At 39.2% G+C, this 24568-nt stretch overlaps 1 protein-coding gene across 1 annotated transcript in view; it reads right to left on the bottom strand.

The window, feature by feature from the left end:
- Nucleotides 1-24568, bottom strand: part of GTF2F2 (general transcription factor IIF subunit 2) — a 153184-nt gene that overhangs the window by 53026 nt on the left and 75590 nt on the right. The window contains exon 5 of the mRNA XM_060129191.1: nt 16596-16677. Coding sequence (XP_059985174.1) covers nt 16596-16677 — 82 coding nt within the window. The remainder of the gene's footprint in view (nt 1-16595; nt 16678-24568) is intronic.

Genomic DNA, 24568 nt, shown 5'->3' on the forward strand with positions numbered 1-24568 from the left:
CAAGAAAAGAGGACTCGGGCTTCCCTGGTGGCGGAGTGGTTGAGAGTCCGCCTGCCGATGCAGGGGACATGGGTTCGTGCCCCGGTCCGGGAGGATCCCACATGCCGTGGAGCGGCTGGGCCCGTGAGCCATGGCCGCTGAGCCTGCGCGTCCAGAGCCCGTGCTCCGCAATGGGAGAGGCCACAACAGTGAGAGGCCCGAGTATCGCAAAAAGAAAAAACAAAAAAAAAAAAAAGGAAAGAGGACTCAAGGATAACTCCCAGGTTTTTTATCCGAGTAACTGAGTGGAAACGGTGAAGAGTGGGGGAAGAACTGCATTAGGGGTGGGAGGGTGGGTAAAAACCAAAAATTCAATTTCTGGCATGTGAAGTTAAGATGCCTGTGTGATATCCAAGTGGTGTTATCAGGGGGAATGTTGTACATGTATGAGTATGAAGGTCAGGAGAGAGGTCTGGGCTGGAGATACAAATTCTGGAGTTACTGTGTGTGTATGGTGAAAGGGGATGGGATCACTCAGCGAGATAATGTAGGGGGGGAAGAGATCAAGACAGAAGCAAGAGCTACAAAGACTATTAAGGCAAGAGGAAAACTAAAGAGGACCACAGTAACAAAGGGAGGAGAGTGTGCCAAGGACAGAGCTATGAAGGAGACCTGGGACCTCCCTCAGAGGGAAATATGCTCAATCAGTTGATTCACTGGCTCGCCTGCCTGTTCAGTCTAACACTGAAATTCCCTACAATCAGCCCTCTGTCTAATCTGCCAGGCTGATCTATGTTTCCTAGAACACTCCCACTGATTTATCTCAAATTATGCTGTGCTGTTCCACCCAGAATCCCTCCCTCCCCCTCTTCATCTAGTCAAACACTATGACTCCTTTCTCTGACTTTACCAAGTCAATATTTTCTGAAACCTGATATTTACTGCTTGTGCCAACCTCTCTTTCATGCCCCTGAATAACTGTGGTAGACACACACTGCCAACAAACATTAGACGTAGAGCATAAATCAGAAGTGAATTGCTTTAAGGCCTTGGTTTTAATCATGTTGGGCTATAACCTAGCTATTCTGGCTGATACGAACCCCTTAGTTATCAGCTAATGTGTTACAAAGATCTACAGGAAATTCTGTATCCGAGTAAGCCAGGAGGAAACCCATCCTGGTAGATCCTGAGATCTGTGTAATATAATACGCGTGATTCTTCATGTAAAAGATGATGTGACCCAAATGGTTCAGTCCTTTCTAATAATAAAAACTGTGCTTTCTGGAATATTTGTGCTTTGTAATACAAGTCACGTCGTGAGTACAATGCACACAGTTTTTGGAAAATAATTTTTTCTCAAAAAAATATGATTATAAAAAATTATAATCACATAATACTCTAAATTATTATTTAGGACCCAGCTACGATCCATTCTCAAAAACGAATAAGCTCTGGTTGCTTTATGTTAGTTACACTGCTTAGTACACATTAGCTGCTCAATAAATATCTGTTGAGCAAATGAGTAATAAATGACACTCTGAAGCTATGAAGCATGGGGAAGTGACAGAAGTAGATAAATTAACTTGGCATGCAACAGCCTGAAAAGGCATGACTCATTGTCATCAAAGTCCTAGGCAGCCTGTGAGACAAAACCTAAGTCTCATGCCTTCCTTTCTTCATTCGACAAATATTCACTGTGCACCTACTAGGCGCCAGGCACTCTTCCAGTCATTAGAGATACACCAGTGAACAAAGCAGACGAGAAGTCTTGCCCTCATGGAACTGCATTTTAGTGGGAATACCGTTCATTGGCATATTTTGTTTTGTATAAGCTTACTACTAAGCCCACATCTTTCTCCCCTGTTTTTCCCACATGTCTACTGTTTTTCAGTTTGAAAAGTTTCTGCCTGAACATTATGATTATTGTTATTCCATATTTTCATATTTTCCATATTTTTTTCATTTTTCCATATTTTTTTATTTTTCCATATTTCCATATCAAAATATTCCATATTTTCAGTTTTCCTCAAATTTTTTTTATTTTCATATTTTCCATATTTTTTTCATATTTTCCATATTTTTTTCATTTTTCCATATTTCCATATCAAAATATTCCATATTTTCAGTTTTCCTCAAATACATAACATGTTACACAAAAAGGGTTTCAGACATCCTGAGGCCTTCAAAGTCACATACAGATCAGTATACAGTACATGACAAGTGTAATACTAGGGTATATTAAAGAGAACTAGATCTTCAAAATGGTACAACTACTAGTTCATCAAAAGTACTCAAAGTATTACAAATTACACGTCAACTTCACAAAAGTAAAACAATAAACTTCACAGACATAAAATCACTTAATACTCTACCTCTCTTCTACAGATACACGGAGCTTTGAAAGTCAAGCAAGTTATGCTAACAAAGCTCATTTTTAAGTTGTAGAATCTGAAATTTGATTTAAAAAATCTAAACTGAAACAATGAAGCCATTATATATTTTATATAATAAATCCATAAATGTTATCCTATTGTATAGTGAAACAGAACTATGGTCCTAACGATATTAGTTTAAGTTGTGGGGCATCAGGGCAATGATCATCCAGTGCAAGAGACGAGAGAAAGAGAACAAGCTCCCTTCCCTTTCCCTACGGATAAGCCGGGCAACGTTTTGAAACTACAAAAGCCAGAAGAGGCAGCCTGCCACCTAACACATTGGAATCAATCAGATCTCAGTTCAAATTGCAGCTTTGTCATTTACAAACTGTGAGCTTGGGCAAATCACAACTTCTCTATGACTCTATGATCATTTGTGAAAATGGAAATAAGACTAAAAAAAACCAGTAACTAAAATAAACATCTAATTAATATAAATATGAAGCCATTTAAGAGTGTGTGACCCCTAAAATCAGTTCCCCAAAACAGTCTTTTAAAATCTGTAAACAATATCTTCTCTTTCTCTACTTATAAATTGAAAGATTCTTTTAAAAAAATCCAAGTTTTCTTTACAAATACATCCCATGGCAATTGCATTAGAGTCTCAAGAAAAAGAGATAGTATATAAGATGTTTATGAGTCAGGTTTTCTTGTACTTTGATTGACTAACTACTAAGAATATTTAAAGCCTGATCATCCCAAAGTTTAATTTAGTTCGTCCTAGCAATAAGTTAAAGGCTTGATTATCATTATTCCTACTGATTCAACATACTAAATGGGACCCTTGTTCCCTAATAAAGGAAGATGTGGTATCTTTCCTTAGTTTTCAAGTGCTTCAGGGAATCACAGACCAAGAGATGAAAACCCAGTGCCTGCAAGGACCGGGCAAGCAACTTAAATTTTAAGCCAACTGGTAAGAAAACAGGACCTGAAGGCCTGAAGGCCTGCAGCAAACCAGAGAGTAGAACTCCTTCCCAGGTTTCTCTGTTTAGCGTGTACAGTGATGCCACATGAAGGGGCACATTCGCATCAGAGAGAGCAAAGATTTGTGTAATTATTATGACAATTTTCTGGCAGGTGGTAGTAATGTCTTATTTAACAAAATATGTAAATTACTATGATTTTCTGACAGATACAAATAAAAACACTTGAGGAAGGATCACCTTTAAAAATGTGTACAATACATCCTACAGACTAGTGGTGGTCCTGATCCTGCCTAAGGACATTTGGCCACTTCTGTGGGTCACATTCAGCAGCAAGTTTTAAATTCTCAGAACAGATCTCCAACAAATGCAGCTAGGCCAGATCTACCCACTCGGGCCAGGAAGCACAGATGGTTATCCTGGGGATAAGTCCCCCTGACAAACAAAAAGGCATATTTAATCTGTGTTTAGGGCCAACCTATAAATGCTATAATTTCAGTGACTTTTCTTCCTTTCTCGTGAAAAAAATGTGCCCACTCAAATACCTTGAACAGGTAACCTGATGGCTATTATCTCACATTTAGTAAGAAAAGGTTTAAAATCAAATACCCAGTTTGACTTAGGCCCATTCATTCTTAAAATATATTCAGAATTGATAGAATAAAAAAGATTAGAGCAGGATAAAAAGTAAATAGGCATGGACACATATACACTAACAAACGTAAGGTAGATAGCTAGTGGGAAGCAGCCGCGTGGCACAGGGATATCGGCTAGGTGCTTTGTGACCGCCTGGAGGGGTGGGATAGGGAGGGTGGGAGGGAGGGAGACGCAAGAGGGAAGAGATATGAGAACATATGTATATGTATAACTGATTCACTTTGTTATAAAGCAGAAACTAACACACCATTGTAAAGCAATTATACCCCAATAAAGATGTTAAAAAAAAAAGTAAATAGATGCGTAAAGACAGCATTACTAAGAGGAAAAGAAATGAAAAAAGGAGATGCTGGGATAATAAAGATAAACTTTCCAGACTTCACAGTTTTGCCTAAGGTTTAGCCCTGTTGATTTTCAATTGTGAGTGAACAAAGAGAAATTGTGTATTGAGGTTTTTTATCCTGCAAAGCTGTGAGGCTTTGTACAAACACCACCACATGCCAATACTGTTTCTCAGGGCCTATAATTTGAACCTTAAATACAGCTAAATGCATCTTTAAAAGAGTATTCATCCTGGAGAGATTCATTAATTAAGGTACACTGTAAATTCTTAACTTTAAACTACTGATTTTTGGTCAATTACTCCCCTAGCACTTATTGAACATAAAGCTGTTGGATTAAACATGAATGAGATTACAGACCCTGACCTCAAGGAGCTCACTATCTAGTAGAGATATAAACAAAAGTAATAAAAGTAGAATGAAAAGCAAAATGCGATTAGTGGTTTATTAGAAAAAGTATAAGCAGGAGCTTGGTGGAATGGTACTTATCTTGGGTGGAGAGAAACAGTTGTGCAGGTTGACATTTGAGCTGAATCTTAAAGGACGAACAGGAGTCTGGAAAGCAGGAAAGCAAGGAAAGAGCACAGCAGACAGTGGGACACGAAAGCACATGGGGAAGACTGATAATGACTGGGTTTGCTCTAGTGCGCGCTTGAGCTGCAATGGCAGCAGAGTAGAAGGGGTCAGAAGCCCCAGGAACACCAAGACAGCGGGCAGAAGAGGTGGGGAATTCCAAAGACGAGCTGTGTTTAGGGTGAGACAACGGTACCCAGATACTGAAAAAATCCCTCTCCTCCTGCAATCTTAAGGTAAAAATATCTGAGGACTTGAAAGAAGGATTACATAGAACCTTTGTTTGTTGTTTAATTATGCCAATGGTTTAATTTTTTAATATATCAATATATTCCTGATAACTTTTTATAATCATTTGGAAAATCCTTATTTCATCAGAATAGTAAATCTTTAGGAGCAGCCTACAGCTCAAGGGCTGTGGGGACAGCTTCTAGGGCTCTTCAGAGGGAAAAGGGACATCTTTACTGTCAATCTCCCTAAGAAGTCTTTCTTACACCAGGAATGCCCTGGCAATCCAGTGGTTAGGGCTCAGTGCTCTCACTGCCGAGGGCATGGGTTCGATCCCTGGTCAGGAAACTGAAATCCCACAAGCCCCACGGTGTAGGGGGAAAAAAAAATCCATTATTGGGACTTACCTGGTGGCGCAGTGGTTAAGAAACCACCTGCCAATGCAGGGAACACGGGTTCGAGCCCTGGTCCGGAAACATCCCACATGCCGTGGAGCATCTAAGCCCGTGCGCCACAACTACTGAGCCTGCGCTCTAGAGCCCGTGCACCACAACTACTGAGCCTGTGCTCTAGAGCCCACAGGCCACAACTACTGGGCCCGCATGCCACAACTACTGGGCCCGCGTGCCACAACTACTGAAGCCTGCGTGCCTAGAGCCCGTGCTCCGCAACAAGAGAAGCAACCATAATGAGAAGGCTGCGCACCACAACAAAGAGTAGCCCCCGCTCGTCCGAACTAGAGAAAGCCCACGCGCAGCAACAAATACCCAATGCAGCCAAAAACAGAAGGCTTCCCTGCACCGAAAAGCATTCCCCATGAAGATCTGTCTTTTAAAAACTTCTTGATAAAACACCATGACTACCTTTTCACGGTCGTTTTATCCCACTGGTAGTTTTGCATGTTTACTGCAGCTATCTATTTATAATACATTTAAAAATTATTGTACTTCAATGAAGACATCCAGCTTCTTTCACATAATGCTTCATTTTTTTTTTTTCCTTCTTTTTTTTTTTTTTTTTTTTTTTTTTTTTTGCGGTACGCGGGCTTCTCACTGCTGTGGCCTCTCCCGCTGCGGAGCACAGGCTCTAGACGCGCAGGCTCAGTGGCCATGGCTCACGGGCCCAGCCTCTCCGCGGCATGTGGGATCTTCCCAGACTGGGGCACGAACCCGTGACCCCTGCATCGGCAGGCGGACTCTCAACCACTGCGCCACCAGGGAAGCCCCTAATGCTTCATTTTTAAATGGTAGTTAAAAAGGAGCAGTTCAAGGTGAAAGGATGTGAGAACAAGGGCACACTTACGGCAAAGAAGGTTAGCTGCCTTCTTGGGTTAGCTCTCTAGGACTTCCTGTTCTCTGGCCTTTAAAAAAATCTTTGATGAAGAAGATTTACAGCCCCACATTCTAAAAGTCACACATTTGGGTACCTCAGGAGAGTCATCAGCTAAAGTATCACTGCAGGAGGGGACGATAAGACTGTTTCCAAAGGTAACTTGGGAAAATTTCAGGATCAGTAACCTTTACAATTTCCGTAAAGATTCTGAACATCCAGTAGAAGATTTATAAACTAAAAATCCATGGGTTTCTGATCTATATATGGTGGTGGGCACATTAAGGAGTTCTTGAGGGCAAGAACAGGGTAGATGAAAAGACTGTGAAGAGAGGGTTAACTCAGTTCCTTGGGTCTGAATCTCGATAATATCTAGGAACTTCTAAACCACTACTTTAGGGTTTTTGTTTTGAAAAGAGGATTATTATCATGAACTCTATAAAAAAATTCTTCAGATTCTTTTTCTTAGCTCTAGTTCTCTTTCTGCTCTATTTCCAATTTAAACTTGATTAAACTAATTTATCTACTTCAGGGCAGGAATTCAAAAAGAATCCTTGTGTGCAAGTCTCTTTTATCAGGAGAACTAAGACAAACCGGGTTGGGTTGGGAATATCTCCAGAGGGTTTTAGGACAGGAGTACTTACTCAGGCAACTGTCATAAACATAATGGGTAATATTTATTGAGTACCTACTCTGTGTCAGACACATCATGTAATATATAGTGTTATTTAATCATTATCATAACACAGATAAATGCCACTACCACATTTTACAGATGAGGAAACAAAGGCACCGAAAGGCCATGTACTTTGCCCAAGATCATAGAGCCAGTAAATGGGGAATCCAGTCTTTGAAACCAGGCAGTGAGACTCCAGAGCCCAACCTCTTCACCATCTTACCCTATTATTAGGGCATCTTCACAGAGTTGCTTTCTAATAAAAGTTCTGACCCTCTTTCAAGAGAGAAGACGGTCATTCCTCAAGAGAAGCAATGAAGGGTGCGAATGTCCCTGATGAGTGTTTCTTACCCCTAAGATGCTTTTCTGGTAAAAGGAGTTTCGCTGTGATCTCAGGATTATCTCCCTGGCGCCCACCCTGTGCCCCGCGACTGAGTAGCAGCCACATGTGTTGTTCGATGGGACTGACCCCCCCTCCTGTACATTTCCACAGGTGGGCCCCAAGCATTAGTGCGCACTTCCCACCTTCATTAACACATTTATTGGTTTCTGAAATAAATTCAGAACCATGTTGGCCCACAGAAGGAAGTGAAGGGTTCTGTTTAATGGTTGGTTGAAGACAAGGTCACTTAACTCCCGAGGCCCCGTATAAAGAATGAGGTAGACAATCCTGGGAGCTGCAAGTAGCCCTCTTGCTACCGGGAGAAAAGCCCGTCTGAAAACAGGCAAGCTGGAGACAGACAGACCCCAGAAAATTCGAAACAGCTCGAACACTAAGGACGCTGAGAACTCCTAGGTACAGCCACGGCTAAAGCCCACAATACCGCTGGATTCAATATATGGGAGTCAACAAATTCCTTTCATTTTTAAGCCAGTTTGCACTGGGTTTTCTGATACTTACAAATGAAAGCATCTAATTAATACAAGTACATTAACCATTAACCTCAACATTCACCAGAAACTCTGTTCAATAAAATCTGTTTCAAATAAGATCACCAGAAAGCTAAAATCCAATACTGTATTTCCCTGGTCATTAAAATTATCTTTATTGAACCCTGAGTTACTTCTATAACCTCACCTTTTATTTAGAATTAACAGAAAAGTGATTTTCTGCAAAGCTAAGTTTAGTTTATTATTCATTTTGCTGTTTAATAAACTTTATCTACAAATTTACATTAAGATTATACAAATATACATTTAAACGTTCACATCGCACTGTCATATGCCCAGATTTGGGTGGCTACTGGGACTCACACAACAGTTTGTGTTCAGCCATAGCAGTTTCTATTCTAGATTTTCTGATATATGTTTCCTAACTGCCAGAACTTTCATTATTTGACTCTTTAAGTTCTCATTTTAAAGTTAGCATTTTAATATATCCAGGCTATTCACAATAAGGGTGATCTTACATCGCAGTTTATGTGGGACAGTTTACACTGCTGTCTCAGTGTGGCTCTCAGGTTAGGCCTACTTTCATTCTTAAAAGTATCCTGTTTTAAACGATAAATTATATAATTACCCTATTTACAACTCATTTTGTACTTTTTTAAATATAAAGGGACATAGCTATAAGATAATCATCCTAATATATAAGAAATATCATTTATAAAATAATTATTCTTTATGTAATTTATATATGAAGAAAAAAAATAAAAATTACAAGGACTAAATATATTCAAAAACTAGTTTAAATATTGTGAAAAGAAAATGCTTCAGTGCTGTTATTGCATTAAGCAAAAATTTTATTTGCAGAAACTTCTCTGGGCATGAATCACATCACCCACAAATTACGTAAAGAGCTACTGAGTGAGAGGGTCCTTTCCACTTCCCTTACAATAAGACATTCTAAGACATCTTTTACCATAATATGAAGCATCAGGAATCTAGGCAGGTACAGCAAGGTAACTTCTCCCCAGGAGAGAATATGAATCACAACTTGCTTCCTCTGTCTGGTGTCTTAGAATAGAAAAAAAAAAACTGCTTTTTCTTTTCTCCACCCATCTACAGTCAATGTTCTGTTCCCAAAGGGAAAAGCTTTTCTTATTAGGTTTTTTTTTTTTTTTTTCTTATTAGGTTTTTGAAGAAAACCCACAAACACTGAAAGAACTAAAAATAAAAATTTTTGAGACAAATATTTTTAGATGACTTAGTGACAGAAACATGCAGAAGTTAAAAAGCCATATATTTTCCTATTACTAGGATTTCCTACACGAAAACACGTTAGGATGATTGTCTTATATTTATGTCCCTTTACATTAAAAAATGTACAATATGAATTATAAATAGGTTGATTACATAATTTATCATTTGACTATTAAGGAAAAACTCAAAATGATTAGTAAAGTTACACTTAATGAAACAATACAAATTAAATTTTAATTACATACTACATCAGATATGAGCTATTTTAAATATATTTACATTTAGCAATTCAAAATAAATTTCCTCCTAATAAAATATCATTCAAATCCATCCAAATTTATGTCAGATAAAGAGAAAGTACTAGAAGCATTGGAAATTTTTTTTTTCCCATTTGATTTTTAGATTTTCTTGCGTGGCTAAATGGATTTTTGTAAAACTTTATATACGTGATGGGTTTGGACAAAAGAAAATTATAGCACAGGATTCATTTCTTTCTTGGCTTAAATTTCACTGATTCAAAGGTTTACATATTTCTTGGGTTTACTGCAATACTAATTTCCACCTTCATTTAAATGAATGACAGACTCTTACAAACTAACAGAATCTTACTTACATTTGATGAATACAGGAGTTATAATTCTCATAACATTTGGCTAATTTATCAGCTAAATTTTAATAACAGAGAGCTGTAATAAGAATCTACTACTAAAATTAAATTCCCACCAAAGCAACACATCGTTCTTAGAGAGTATTACTTATAAATATAAAATACACTTTGTATATACCCATTTACATTACTAAGAGTATAGTTCAGCTGCTATTTGCTAAAATATAATATAGTAAAATCTCACTGGTTTCAGGAAAAAACCTCACTCAATTAAGTCAAGGAAAGAAAGGTCTTTGATACAAAGGCTTTCTTTTCTAGTCCTCTGTAAATGGAAGACTACTCAATTCTTATTTTATACTTTGAAAACCTTTTTCGTTGTTGACAAAATGTTTCTATATTTGTTTTACAATCACTTTCTTCTCAAAGCAAGATGTGTGTGTGTATGTATGTGCACACACATGCACATGTAAATGAACTGAAAAATCAAGTCCAGGTTTCAAGTGTAGCTCTGAGTAAAAAAAAAAAAAAATTAAAGCAGTTGAGTGCTGCTGATTTCCATGTTTCCGTACCTAGTTTTGCCATTCATTTCTATTTCAATCAATTTCAACCCAATAGATACTTCTGGATATTTATATATTTGTAATGTGCTATGCCAAGTGCTGAGATACAAAAAGGAAAGGAGGAAGGAAAAACGGAAAAGAAAGGAAGAAAAATAAAACTCACAGTTCCTGCTCTTATGAAGTTTATAATCTTGTAGAAGATGCAACTATGTACACCTAAGTAGTAGAAACATAGACATTTATATATACCATTAAAGAAGAACAGTATGTGGGAACATAGGAAAGGGGCAGGGGAGGCAGATCCTGACTGGAGTGGGGAGTGGAAGATATGAGAAGGTTTCTGTGAGTAAGCGACACTTGGGTTGGTTTTAAAGGCCCTTAGCAGAAGGTAGTTAAGGCCTTCCAGATAAAGGATGCAACATATCACACAGCCATAAGATGTACAAGTGCCTAGTACATCTGGGAAAACAACTTGTAGTGTGATATAACTATCGGGCATCTATGTAAAGGAGAAGAGCTGAAAATGAAGCCAGGAAGTGAGACAAGAGCCAGATTATCAAAAAAACCCTGAATGTCATTACAGAGTAGGCAGTCAGAAGAAGTCCCTGATGGAAGATCTAAATAGACATTTCTCCAAAGGAAACATACAGATGACCAAAAAGCACATGAAAAGATGCTCAACATCACTAATTATTAGAGAAATGCAAATCGAAACTACAATGAGGTATCACCTCACACTGGTCAGAATGGCCATCATCAAAAAGTCTACAACCATTAACGCTAGGGAGGGTGTGGAGAGAAGGGAACCCCCTGCACTGCTGGTGGGAATGGGAACTGGCACAGCCACTGTGGAGAACAGCATGGAGGCTCCTCAAAAAACTACAAATAGAGCTACCATACGACCCAGCCATCCCACTCCTGGGCATATATCGGGAGAAAACCATAATCTGAAAAGATACATGTACGCCAGTGTTCACTGCAGCTCCATTTACAATAGCCAGGACATGGAAGCAACCTAAATGTCCATCAATGGATGAATGGATAAAGAAGATTTGGTACATATATACAACAGAATATTACTCAGCCATAAAAAAGAACAAAATAATGCCATTTACAGGGACATGGATGGACCCAGAGATTGTCATACTGAGTGAAGTAAGTCAGAGAAAGACAAATATCATATGATATCGCTTATATGTGGAATCTAAAAAAATGGTACAAATGAGCTTATTTACAAGACAGAAATAGTCACAGATGTAGAAAACAAACTTACGGTTACCAAAGGGGAAGAGGAAAGGGAGGGATAAATTGGGAGACTGGGATTGACATATGCACACTACTATATATAAAATAGAATACTAATAAGGACCTACTATATATATATATATAGCACAGAGAACTCTACTCAATACTCTGTAATGACCTATATGGGAAAAGAATGTAAAAAAGAGTAGATACATGTATATGTATAACCGACACACTTTGCTGTATAGCAGAAACTAATACACCACTGTAAATCAACAACAAAAAAATTAATTAAAAGAAGAAGAAGGCCCTGAAAAACTTTGAGCCTGTGTATGAAATATCTAGGTACAGGATATCTGAAATATTGAATCGCCAATTCTGTTCTCAAACACTTCCACTTTGAGATCACCCACCCACATCTGAAAATCTGTCTTTCCACTTTACATCAATAGTACCACAACATTTCTATTCCTCCCCCACTACACTGTCAATAAATATTTTTAAATAATCCTCTGTGTGTGTTTTCTTGAGGTTCAAAGACTGAAAGCTCTCTAGAGCAAGAACAGTTATCTAGTGATTTTTCTAAAACTGAATCTTACCTTAGTGATCACAGCAGACATTGGAAAATGTTGAATAATGATAAACAAAACACATGAGATACAACTTATGACTTAGATTACTTTCCTATTTTGAGAATTTACCCATTGTTACGCTTCTTGAAGTTTTCGTACTTCCTGCTTCCTTAAGTTTTTACGTAAATTGTCAACCAGGATTTAAATTAAACTGTCAGGACTTCTTTATCCCTCTGACCTCGTCAGTGCATTGCACAGGATGGTATGCAGCCAGTCTGAGACTCACAGCAGGACATGTATCTAGGCCACAACACAAGAGCCACCACCATCAGTCTGGTCCTAGAGAAATCCCCTGTCCCACAACTATGGAAGTTTTAATTAAATTATTTATCTATCTATCTATTTATTTATTTATGGCTGCACTGGGTCTTAGTTGCTGCACGCGGGCTTTCTCTAGTTGCGAGGAGCGTGGGCTACTTTTCGTTGCGGTGCGTGGGTTTCCCATTGTGGTGGCTTCTCTTGTTGAGGAGCATGGGCTCTAGGCACACGAGCTTCAGTAGCTGTGGCACGCAGGCTTCAGTAGTTGTAGCTCACGGGCTCTAGAGCGCAGGCTCAGTAGTTGTGGCACTCGGGTTTAGTTGCTCTGCAGCATGTGGGATCTTCCCAGACCAGGGCTCGAACCCAGGTACCCTGCATTGGCAGGCAGATTCTTAACCACTGTGCCACCAGGGAAGCCCAACCATGGAAGTTTGAGATGAGTTTATCAAGTCGCACAAACTCTACCTCCAAATATCCTCAGAACCTAAGTTTCTCATCTCCCTTCTGCCTAACCACCTTGTTTAGTCATTCTGGCATTTTGTACCTGGGCTATTATGTCAGCCTCTAATTTATCTCCCTGGTTTCAATCTCTGTACTATGGCCAGAATGACTCTTGTAACACACAAATCCCTTCGCTTTCCATCAGCTTAAAATCCTTCAGTGCCTCCCTAATAGTAAAAGCACACAAAGTCCCAATTTCTTACCACAGCATGTAAGACCTTTTAACAAGTAATTTAACAAGCATATGAGACTAACATTTTAACTTTTGTCCTGCCATTCATCCACTCAACAAATATTTCCTAGGACTACCCTGGTGGCGCAGTGGTTAAGAATCCACCTGCCAATGCAGGGGACACGGGTTCGAGCCCTGGTCCGGGAAGATCCCACATGCTGCGGAGCAACTAAGCCCGTGCGCCACAACTACTGAGCCTGAGCTCTAGAGCCCGTGAGCCACGACTACTGAGCCCACATGTCACAACTACTGAAGCCTGCACGCCTAGAGCCTGTGCTCCACAACAAGAGAAGCCACTGCAATGAGTAGCCCCCGCTCACCGCAACTAGAGAAAGCCTGCACGCAGCATTGAAGACCCAACGCAGCCATTAATTAATTAAAAACAAAACCAAAAAAAAGCACACAAAAAACCACAAATATTTCCTGACTACCTGCTACATGTCATGAACTATTCTAGACACTTGGGGGTATGCGTGTGTGTATCAGTGAACAAAGTAGGTGCACATACAGACAAAACAAAACAAAAAACAAACTATGGGAGCTTAAACTGCACTAGGGCAAAGCTGGTAATAAATATAGTAAATAAATTACATTAGGTGATGTGTGCTATTGAAAAAAATACAAGCATAGAAGGAAATAAGGTGGTCAGGGTACACCTTATTGAAAAAGTAGAATTTGAGGAGAGAATTGAAAGAGGCGAGGTGAGCCATGCAGCTGTCTGGAGAAAGCGTGTTCCAGGTAGGAAAGAACATCCAGTGCAAAGACCCTCATATGGAACTGTGCCTGTGCTCGTGGACTGTTACGAGATCAGTGTGGATGGAGCAGAGTGAGTGAGGGGGAGGGAAGCAGGAAGTTTGAATGGGGAGAAGGGGAAGAGAATGGTAGGGAGATCATGTAGGTCCCTGTATACAATTATAAGGACTTGGATTTTATTCTGAGTAATACAGGAAACACTGGAAGTGACATGTGAGCAGAGGAACGGCACAACTTGACAGGTTTTAAAAGAACTGCTCTGGCTACTGTGCTGACAACAGACTCCAGTGGGGCAAGGGTGGAAGCAGGAACTCTGCTAGGAGGCTACCGCCGTGATCCAGGTGAGAAACAATGGCAGATCATGTGGGTGGTGAGAAATGGTCAGACTGCAGACGTATAATATTTTGAAGGTACAGTCAGTAAGATTTTTCTGACACCCTGGATGTGGGGTGTGAGAGAGGAGTCAAGAATGCAACCAAGGTTTATGGGTTGAGAAAAATGGGAGGACAGAGTTGGCATGAGCTCAGATGAGAACGAATGCTGGTGGAGCAGGTTTGAGGGGCGAGACTGGGAGTTCAGGTTTTGACATATTTGAAATGTCTACTGGACATCCAACCAGGCTTTTGGATATTTAAGTTCACAGTTCAAAAAAGGGCTAGAGCTTCTGCTTGTTCTGCCCCAAATAAACCCTGCGTTCCAGGCTTGCAGAACTACACACAGGTCCCTGATGCCTTCCCCGGGTCTCTGTACCTACATGTCTCTCTGTGTAGAAAGTGTTCTTACTCATGTCTTTTTCCACTGGGTCAAAAAAAATCTCAGCCTTATGTCATATAGCATCTAACTCACATAATTATCATCTCCTGAATCACCCTGTTTCCTCAAGTCACTGAAGTAACTGAAATATATAATGGCTGGTCTTTTAGCATACTCCAAAAGGCTAAACAATTTTAATGTCTTTTTTGGTAAGGAAAAAACAGCCATTTCATAAACACAGCAGGTGACTTGCCTGATCTCATCATCAGAAATTTTTAGAAACTTTTAAAGAAAATTAAGACCACAGAAAAGTATCTTGGCAAGCAGCAGAGTAATCAGATTTTGCATTTTCCAATTTCAGTAGTTATTTGAAGAAAAATTCTCAAAAAGACTTGTATTATATAATAAACTTTATAGGCCCAAAACAAAGAGAAGCATCTGCCTGTGTTCCAAAGTTATTTACTGTTATAAAAATTTTTCATTTTGATTGTCATCCTTTTACTTGCCCTGGGGAGGCATTGAAATTAGAGGGATTATTGGACAAAGCCAGTCTCTTTGTTTCATTCCCAGGAGACAGACTTCCAATCTAATTGAGAAAAGGGGAAAAAATTTTTAAATGTGAAACTGAGAGCTGATCCAGCTCAGCCAGTTTGGATATCCATAAGGGCTGCTGCTGTCACTTGAAAGTGTCCTCCCAACTACCAGTTCTGAGCAGCTACAATCTTCTAAAATGCAAGTGCCATGAGGGTAGAGATTTTTATTTGTTTTGTTCACTACTATTTCACATAGTAAGTGCTGGGTAAATGAAAAAATGTGTAATTCTAAACTACATGGGGTTGAAATACATTCAATATAAACTATAAAGCAAGTACAATAAATACATTTCTTCCAGGTTTAAAAAATTGACTCTTTGAAAGTCACAAAGTTTGAAGTATCAAGAATTCACGATCATAATCTTTAAATATTAATTACAAAAGGTTAACCACGTACTAAAGTGGGGAGGAAGGACCCCTAAGCAAAATCTCTAACAAAGTAATAAGTTTCTAAAAAGTTCTTTGAAGATTAAGAGAAAAGGATGGTATTCTAGCAACTAACTATACTTGCTTTTTAATGTACAGTATTTTAGATACATATTCATCATGGGAAAATTATAGCCCTTGAAAATAAAATAGTACAAAGATCTTATTACATGTCTTTGGAGAATCAAGATTTATAAGGACAACTAGAAAAAGACATTTAAAAAATTTGATTCCAGGTTATATTAACACAGTAGCTTAATATACCCCAAATTAACAGCCCAGGTTCTGAAAGTTCTTTTGCCAAAGAAACTCTTGAGTTTTTAAAAAACTGAGGTATAACTGACATATAACATTATATTAGTTTCAGGTGTACAAGAAACCAATTCAATAACTGTATACTTTGGGAAATGATCACCACAATAAGTCTAGTTAACTTCCACCAGCATAGGTAATAGTTAAAAAATTTTTTTTGTCTTGGGATAAGAAATTTCCGGATGTATTCCCTCAGTAAACTTTCAAATGTGCAATAAAGTATTATTAACTACAGTAACCATGTTGCACATGACATCCTCATGACATTTATTTTATAACTGGAAGTTTGTTCTTACTTGGTTTTAAAACCAAACAACCTTTGAAGAAAACACTTTCAACAATAACCATAGTTTTCATGCAGTCTATAGACAATCTAATATATGTATTTCAATCCCCAAAAAGAAATAGCAGGTATTATTTTAAAGTTAAAAAACACCAACCTCTTTAATCTCATGTAGTTTTCACTGGCAGCAGGTCGGCATTCAGCTCTTTGTACCACTATTCCTTCCAGTGAAAGCTTATCTTGAATGGAAAGACAAAAATTAACAAACGTATTGAGAAATAACATTTATCACGTTCAAGACTGTATTTTGACATACTAACCAAGGTAACAATGATTACAATCAAATATAGTTAATAATAAAAATCAAGGAAAGAAAAGGAATATTTTTAAGTTTACAGTAATATCATTGGTCAGAATAGAGAAAAACCTTATTCTTGGCTAGTAAAAAACTGGGCTTCTGTCAGGTTTATTTATTGGGCTGCCCCTTGCCAATAACAGCTTTTATACACTTAGCTCTTCCTAAAGAGAGTGGCTTAAAAGGGCATAAAAATCAAGTAAAAATTTGAAGGGTGTGGCAGCTATATCATCTTTGGGAGAGAAGTAAGTTCTGAAAACACAGCTAGCCTAAAGCACTAAATCAAAAATTCATACACACACGTATATGCATGCACGGGCACGCACACGTATATGTGCAAAAAAGAAAATTCTAGAATACACGGTGACTAGTACAGCTAGCTTAGAAAATACTGTGGAACTAGGCAGGTCCTTGATTGGGTTATACTGTGTACCAGTTCTGCCTGCCAGTTGCTCTGACTTCTATTTTCCAGCAAAATGATTAATATGATGTGTCTAAACTAGACCTTTAACTGCTATGAATATCTGTCCAAACAGAAGGGCAATTTATCCCACCATTAGTAAGAATTCTTATGGTGACCCTGACACAGAATTCAAGAGAAAACAAAAGTTAGCACCTACTGCATACCTACTAGGCACCAAGTCACTTTAAGACCTCATCTTATTTGATAATGCATGTATGACTGACCCACGATGGTATGTGCTTTACTGCAGTCTGGAAATGTATGACTATGGTTAGGAACAGTTAGGTTCAGTCGTATTTCCAGGAGAGTTCACCCAGGTTTCTGGAAGAGATTCAGGAACTCCTCTGGCTCATCAGCAATGCATTTATGATCCATCTTTTCAGGGCGAATGACCTCATGCATTCCACAAACATTAACTAAATGCCTACGATGTGAAGGGAACCATCTAGGCATTGCAGAATCGAAGATGACTGAAATACAGTATCGTCTTCAAGAAGCATACAGTTCACTGGAGGAACAGATAAGTTGACCAAAACATAGAATGCAGATAGATCCATGCCCACATGATTTATGTTAGAAAATTTTTCTTATGGTGACCTTTCTCGATTTTGCCTCCAAAATCTAGGAACTCCTTATTATAGCCCCTAAGTACTAATACACACAGTAACTCAATAATTCAATGTAACATATGCAACAAACCTCAAGTAGAGGCTGACAGATGACTGCAAAGAGCAATGATGAGAAGCACGTCTACCTTACACCAAAATATGCCAGGAAGGAAATAATAATAAGGCTGCAATTATTTTATATTAAATTTAAATATCTAAAAGTAATTTCCTCTTATTAATGAATTTAGTAAGATTAAAATTTGAATTTTCTTAAAGCAAAAACAAGTATTATATTTGAGCATGCCTCTCCACTGAAGCTGACAGTTGTATCTAGAAAAACTCTTGCCATAACAATAACAAGATTTGGGAAAGATTCCAATCTATAATGTCTTAAACGCATGAGAAAAGTTCACTTTTTTTTTTTTTTTTTTTCAGTACGCGGGCCTCTCACTGCTGTGGCCTCTCCCGTTGCGGAGCACAGGCTCCGGACGCGCAGGCTCAACGGCCATGGCTCACGGGTCCAGCCGCTCCGCGGCATGTGGGATCTTCCCAGACCGGGGCACAAACCTGTGTCCCCTGCATTGGCAGGCGGACTCTCAACGACTGTGCCACCAGGGAAGCCCCAAAAGTTCACTTTTTAAACATAAATTAATCCTTTTTAAAAAACAAAATAGATCTGGAATACTGTCTCTGAAAATAATTTAGTTACATATCCAGGTGTTTACTAATGCTGAATACTAAAAACCTACCTTTCAACACCACCTGTGAATGTTCCCCACTTATTTATCTGTACCTACTCCTGGTGGACAGGATGAGTTTAATTTCTAGTTAAAGGTTTCTGCTGTCAACGTTCCACACATAATACCTGAAAGGGTTAAAAGCATCCAAAGCACCTGCCCATTTCAACTTGGCCACCACTCATCACTCTTCTTCAATCAAGCTCACTCACACAAAGCAGTAAAATTCACCTCCCCAAACCATGATTTTCTGTCCATCACATCCCCTTTTCAAATCTAAAATAGCCTTCAAATGCTTCTCAAATGAAAGGAAAAGTCTTCATCAGCAGCAATGAAAACTTCTACCAATTGGCTGCTCTTAAATAACCCCACATCTTTGTTAACTCTTTGCCATTCCCGCTCTCTTCCTAAATAAGTTTTTTTAAAAACCAATTTACTTATAATACAGCCCCCTAAGCAAGATTTAAAGGGGTCACACACTTTTTAAAGCCTCACAGGAACATGTTTTCATATTCTTTCCACGAAACCATGCTTCTCTTCTTCTCCAAAACAGTGCTTAAGATTTCAGGGGAAAGCTATTAAATATCCCATTTTAAGGCATTTGAAAGCACCCACTTGCACACCACTGCTGTTAATTACAGATCATATTCATTAAAACAGGAATCGTGACTTAAGACTACTTCATTGGCCCAGTTTGAAAGACTGTAAATACTTGAAAAATAATCTTTTTATTGCTCATATATTTATCAAATATTTACTAAGTGCCTTTATGTAAAAGATAATACAAAAACACATCAGGAATAACAAAGATAAATGAAACTTGGCTCTTGCCCTCAAGCAGTAGAGGCTAGTGCAGCCGTTCACAAACGTGTGGCATATATGCCTGAAAAGTAGGGAGGAACCCAAAGAACCTTTTATGTAGGTTTACTACTGATATTGATCACACTAGCAACTAAAACTGAAAAATGTTTAGAAAATCAGAGTGAAAAAGGCAAAAAAAGGCTTGGTATTATTATAAAAATAGCTTTGATTTCACAGGCCCCTTAAAGGGTCTCCAGGACCCCTCTACCCAGTGGTTTCCAGATCACATTTTGGGAGCTTCTGGTCTAGTAGGATGATGAGATAGGCATACAAATCACTTTAACACACAAGAAGCACTTGTGATAGACCTCCACTTAACCCACTTCTAGATTACCAAGGCTGTCAGTTCCCATCTTAACTATGGCGACAGATGCCCACAGCTCACTATACACTAGTGGGTAGTAGGTTAATCTCTACTACTCCCACACACTTCTGCTCAAACTATGCAGAACTTGTTTATGCTAGTTTTACTCTGTTAGTAATTATGCAATTTGATTCTATATTACATAATCCCATTAATTAAGAGTATGGGGGGGGCTTCCCTGGTGGCGCAGTGGTTGACAGTCCACCTGCCGATGCAGGGGACACAGGTTCGTGCCCCGGTCCGGGAAGATCCCACATGCCGCGGAGCGGCTGTGCCCGTGAGCCATGGCCGCTGAGCCTGCGCGTCTGGAGCCTGTGCTCCGCAACGGGAGAGGCCACAACAGTGAGAGGCCCGTGTACCGCAAAAAAAACAAAAAAAGAGTATGGGGGAGGGAGATGTTTCTACAAAAACTAGGTTTAATGCTTTGTAAGATGTGATATAAAGATAAGTTGCTAAAAATCTGTCAAATTAGGTACTGGAGAGACAACTAGAGATTAGAAGAGAAACATAAAAGTCTAGAAGGATTCTGCATTCATACTGTTTCGCAGTGTCTAAGTTTTTGCTCCTTTTTAAAGAAACCAAAACTGAAAATCGAAACTAAATTATGGGTTTACTTTTCACAGGAAAGAGAAATCAGATGCTTGTCAGCACCCTATACTGAAAGCAAAGGCCTTGTCCTTCATGTACACTGGTGACTAAATGTACATTTGTGGGTCTTAAAATGTTTCAGGCAGTAGGAATATATACTATTATCATTTTTATGATTCCCTACCTTTTAGTTTAACTACTGGAAGGACTGCCAGTCCTTCCATAAAGGCTGTGGGATCTACTGTACTACGCAGAATTTGCCATGGCTTATGAGGGTTATAATCTACTGACAGAGACACAGAGTACTGGGATTAAAACACACAGACACGAAGAGAATATGTCTAGCTGGGGATTACGATGAGCTGTGATGGAGAAAGCAATGTTTGTGCTGGACCTGGAAAAATGGGTAGGATTTAGACTGGGAGGTGAAGCAGAAGGGCACCGAAGGTGGTGGGAACAGCATGAGCAATGGCTTTTGTCTCTTCTCTGTTTCTCTGTCTGTCTCTCTCAGAATTTTAAACTAAGGGACCCATACCAGAGTCACTCCACCTCAGAAATCTCTAGAAGGACATGGTCACGACAGCACTCTGAAGAGAAGCCACATAGGCTCATCCTACTGAAAGCCCAGCCATGGCTTGGTTCCTATCTTTCCCTAGGCTTGGCCATTCATTCAACTCTTCTTTAGATTCTGGGAACTATTCCAGGATCTTTTTCTAAATTTTCTCACCTCCCTCGCTTTTGGGGCTAGATTGGTTTGCTTATTGGATTCTGCTACTTGTAACCCAAAGAATCCTCATGACTATGAACATACACCTTTGGTGATGGTATTTTATTGGTCTATATCCTGCCACCTAGTTTCAGAAAACAATTGAGAGAAAGTTTTAAAGGGTAAGTTACACAAAGTGCATCCTATAACAAGAATGGAAGTGTTCTAGTTCTGATTCTGTCTCTAAACAGCGGTGTTACTTTGGAGAAATTACTTTACATCGCTGGGCCTCAGCATCTATATGTATAATAAAGTCACTGGGATCTCTGAGATCTCCTCCAATTCTCTCTCACTAAAATAAACAAAACAAAACTGGCCTTCCCCTCCAACTGAGGATGTTTTATTATTTCATTAGTATTTATTTTGTTTGCCCTAATACTTTCTAAAAGACCTAGATATAATTAAATTTTCTTTGAGTAGAAATTAGAGAAGAACTGTTTCTTGAAATGACGATGAGAAAATGTTGAGAAGCTGTCCAAGACTTGAAAATATACAAACTTCTGTTCTAAGCTGGACCTTCCAACATACTCTATGTTGAGGAACCCAAGAGAAACAACTGACTGGCATTTTTTACAAGTTAAGGGCCTGGCTAGTTTGAAAAAGTTAAAGTGGAAGTAAACAGGAAGGGTGTCTATTAGCACTGGCATGTAAGTAATGAGAAGTAAGGTGTTAAGAAGATGTTGGGGATCAGGAAGTTACAGGCGTTCATTTCCACAAGAACACTCGATCCAGTTCAATGTGGAGGCCTTTAAGAGCACTTCCAACTCAAGTTAAAACACAGACAAGGTTAGAACCAAGATTTTGGACTGATTCTTGAGATTTGAGGCTACTTTCCTGATTCTTCCTTACATCACACCTGTGTCTACCCTCGCTGGAAAAGGACTAAAGAAATAATATTTCAACAGAGCAAGAGCATTTAAAAGATAAACCATTTTTAATACTCCTACCAGTCTCCACTGTTCTCATTTAAAATCTTTTCCTAGCAGTTTCTGCCTGTGGTTCACAGGGCAAGGCCTATTAATACATGCTACTTGGCATCTTAACAAACCAGCTGGGCAAAGCTGCAATCCCTATGTTATTAAGAAGGTGTTTCTTGCTGTATTCAAATTTGTCAATTGATGTTCTGATCTCTATCTAATACTCAGGAATTTTAGGAATAAAAGATCATGCTCAGATTTCAGTAAACCTACAGAGTCAGCATTTGATTAATTACCTCAAAAGCAACAAAATGAGCAGCCATATAAGTACTCCCCCAAATTATCTGTTCACGCAATATGTTTTCTTGTAATGATATTCAAATTACAAACATGCCTGAATAGCTGGGAATTCCCAATTTTAAACCAAATACTGAAACCATAATTTGAGGACTAGACTTCGGATTAGAAAACATCTCGGCTTCCTCACGCCTACTACTGCTCTTCAACTTTTCCCCTATGGACTGGGAGAAAGAAGGTTTATGTACATTCCTATACAAGGGATGTTGTAATGCTCATCAAAGAGTACCTGTGAATGACAAGACTGGTTGTCCGGGAGTAGAAGAGTGGTTACGTAAGGTACAAAATCGAAGATGGAGGCCTTAAGCGTACAAAGGAGTTGGGATTGTTCTAGGAGTCTACAGAAGCCATAACAAACTTTTCGTCAAAGAAATAACTTAGAGAACGACATTTTTAAAACAAACATTTGTATGTTTTACTGTTTACAAGGCAAGTTCACAAGTTATCATTCCTCCTATACTTCACAGTAGTCTTCTTTTTGCTTGTTATATATAATTATATAAATAATTTAATATATATAATTAATCAATATAAATCCTCAAATACAGATGTGGGCATAATGTTGTAATGCTGTATAAACAGACATAATTCCTAATCTAAAAGTTGCTTTCAAGAATAAGAGGTTGGCTCTACCTCTCCACACCAGCTTTCTAGTTCCCAATTCCCTCTTCCTCTTTCTCCTCTTGCCCTTCCAGTCCTCTGACTCTGAGCCCCCAGAACCAGCCTCTGGCCCCATACATGTACGGCTGCCCCACTGCAGGACCTCTGGTTTGCTGGCAGCTGTGTCTCAGGAAAAGCTGTCTTCAGCAAGGCAGAAGCAGTTCCCTGCTGGTATTCCCAGAGTCTGGTGGAACGCCTAACACATACTGTGTGGCTCACAGGGTCTTGGTGCTCCCGCCAGGTGTCAGGCGTGAACCTCTGAGGGGGGAGAGCCAAGTTCAGGACACTGGTCCACCACAGACCTCCCTGGTAGTATCAATCGGTGAGAGCTCTCCCAGAGATCTCCATCTCAACGCTAAGACCCAGCTCCACTCAACGACCAGCAAGCTCCAGTGCTGGACACCCCATGCCAAACAACTATCAAAACAGGAACACAACCCCACCCATTAGCAGAGAGGCTGCCTAAAATCATAATAAGTTGACAGACATGCCAAAACACACCACCAGACGCGGTCCTGCCCATCAGAAAGACAAGATCTAGCCTCATCCACCAGAACACAGGCACCAGTCCCCTCCACCAGGAAGCCTACACAACCCACTGAACCAACCTTAGCCACTGGGGACAGACACCAAAAACAACGGGAACTACGAACCTTCAGCCTCTGAAAAGGAGACCCCAAACACAGTAAGTTAAACAAAATGAGAAGACAGAGGAATATAAAGCAGATGAAGGAGCAAGGTAAAAACCCACCAGGTAAAATAAATGAAGAGGAAATAGGCAGTCTACCTGAAAAAGAATTCAGAATAATGATACTAAAGATGATCCAAAATCTTGGAAATAGAATGGAGACAATACAAGAAATGTTTAACAAGGACCTAGAAAAACTAAAGAGCAAGCAAACAATGATGAACAACACAATAAATGAAATTAAAAATTCTCTAGAAGGAATCAATAGCAGAATAACTGAGGCAGAAGAATGGATAAGTGACCTGGAAGATAAAATACTGGAAATAACTACTGCAGAGCAGAATAAAGAAAAAAGAATGAAAAGAATTGAGGACAGTCTCAGAGACCTCTGGGACAACATTAAATGCACCAACATTCGAATTATAGGGATCCCAGAAGAAGAAGAGAAAAAGAAAGGGACTGAGAAAATATTTGAAGAGATTATAGTTGAAAACTTCCCTAATATGGGAAAGGAAATAGTCAATTAAGTCCAGGAAGCACAGAGAGTCCCATCAGGATACATCCAAGAAGAAACATGCCAAGACACATATTCATCAAACTATCAAAAATTAAATACAAAAAAAAATATTAAAAGCAGCAAGGGAAAAGCAACAAATAACATACAAGGGAATCCCCACAAGGTTAACAGCTGATCTTTCAGCAGAAACTATGCAAGACAGAAGGGTGTGGCAGGACATATTTCAAGGGATGAAAGGGAAAAACCTAC

Source organism: Lagenorhynchus albirostris, chromosome 18, assembly GCF_949774975.1.
Source record: "Lagenorhynchus albirostris chromosome 18, mLagAlb1.1, whole genome shotgun sequence".
Classification (NCBI taxonomy): Eukaryota; Metazoa; Chordata; class Mammalia; order Artiodactyla; family Delphinidae; genus Lagenorhynchus; species Lagenorhynchus albirostris.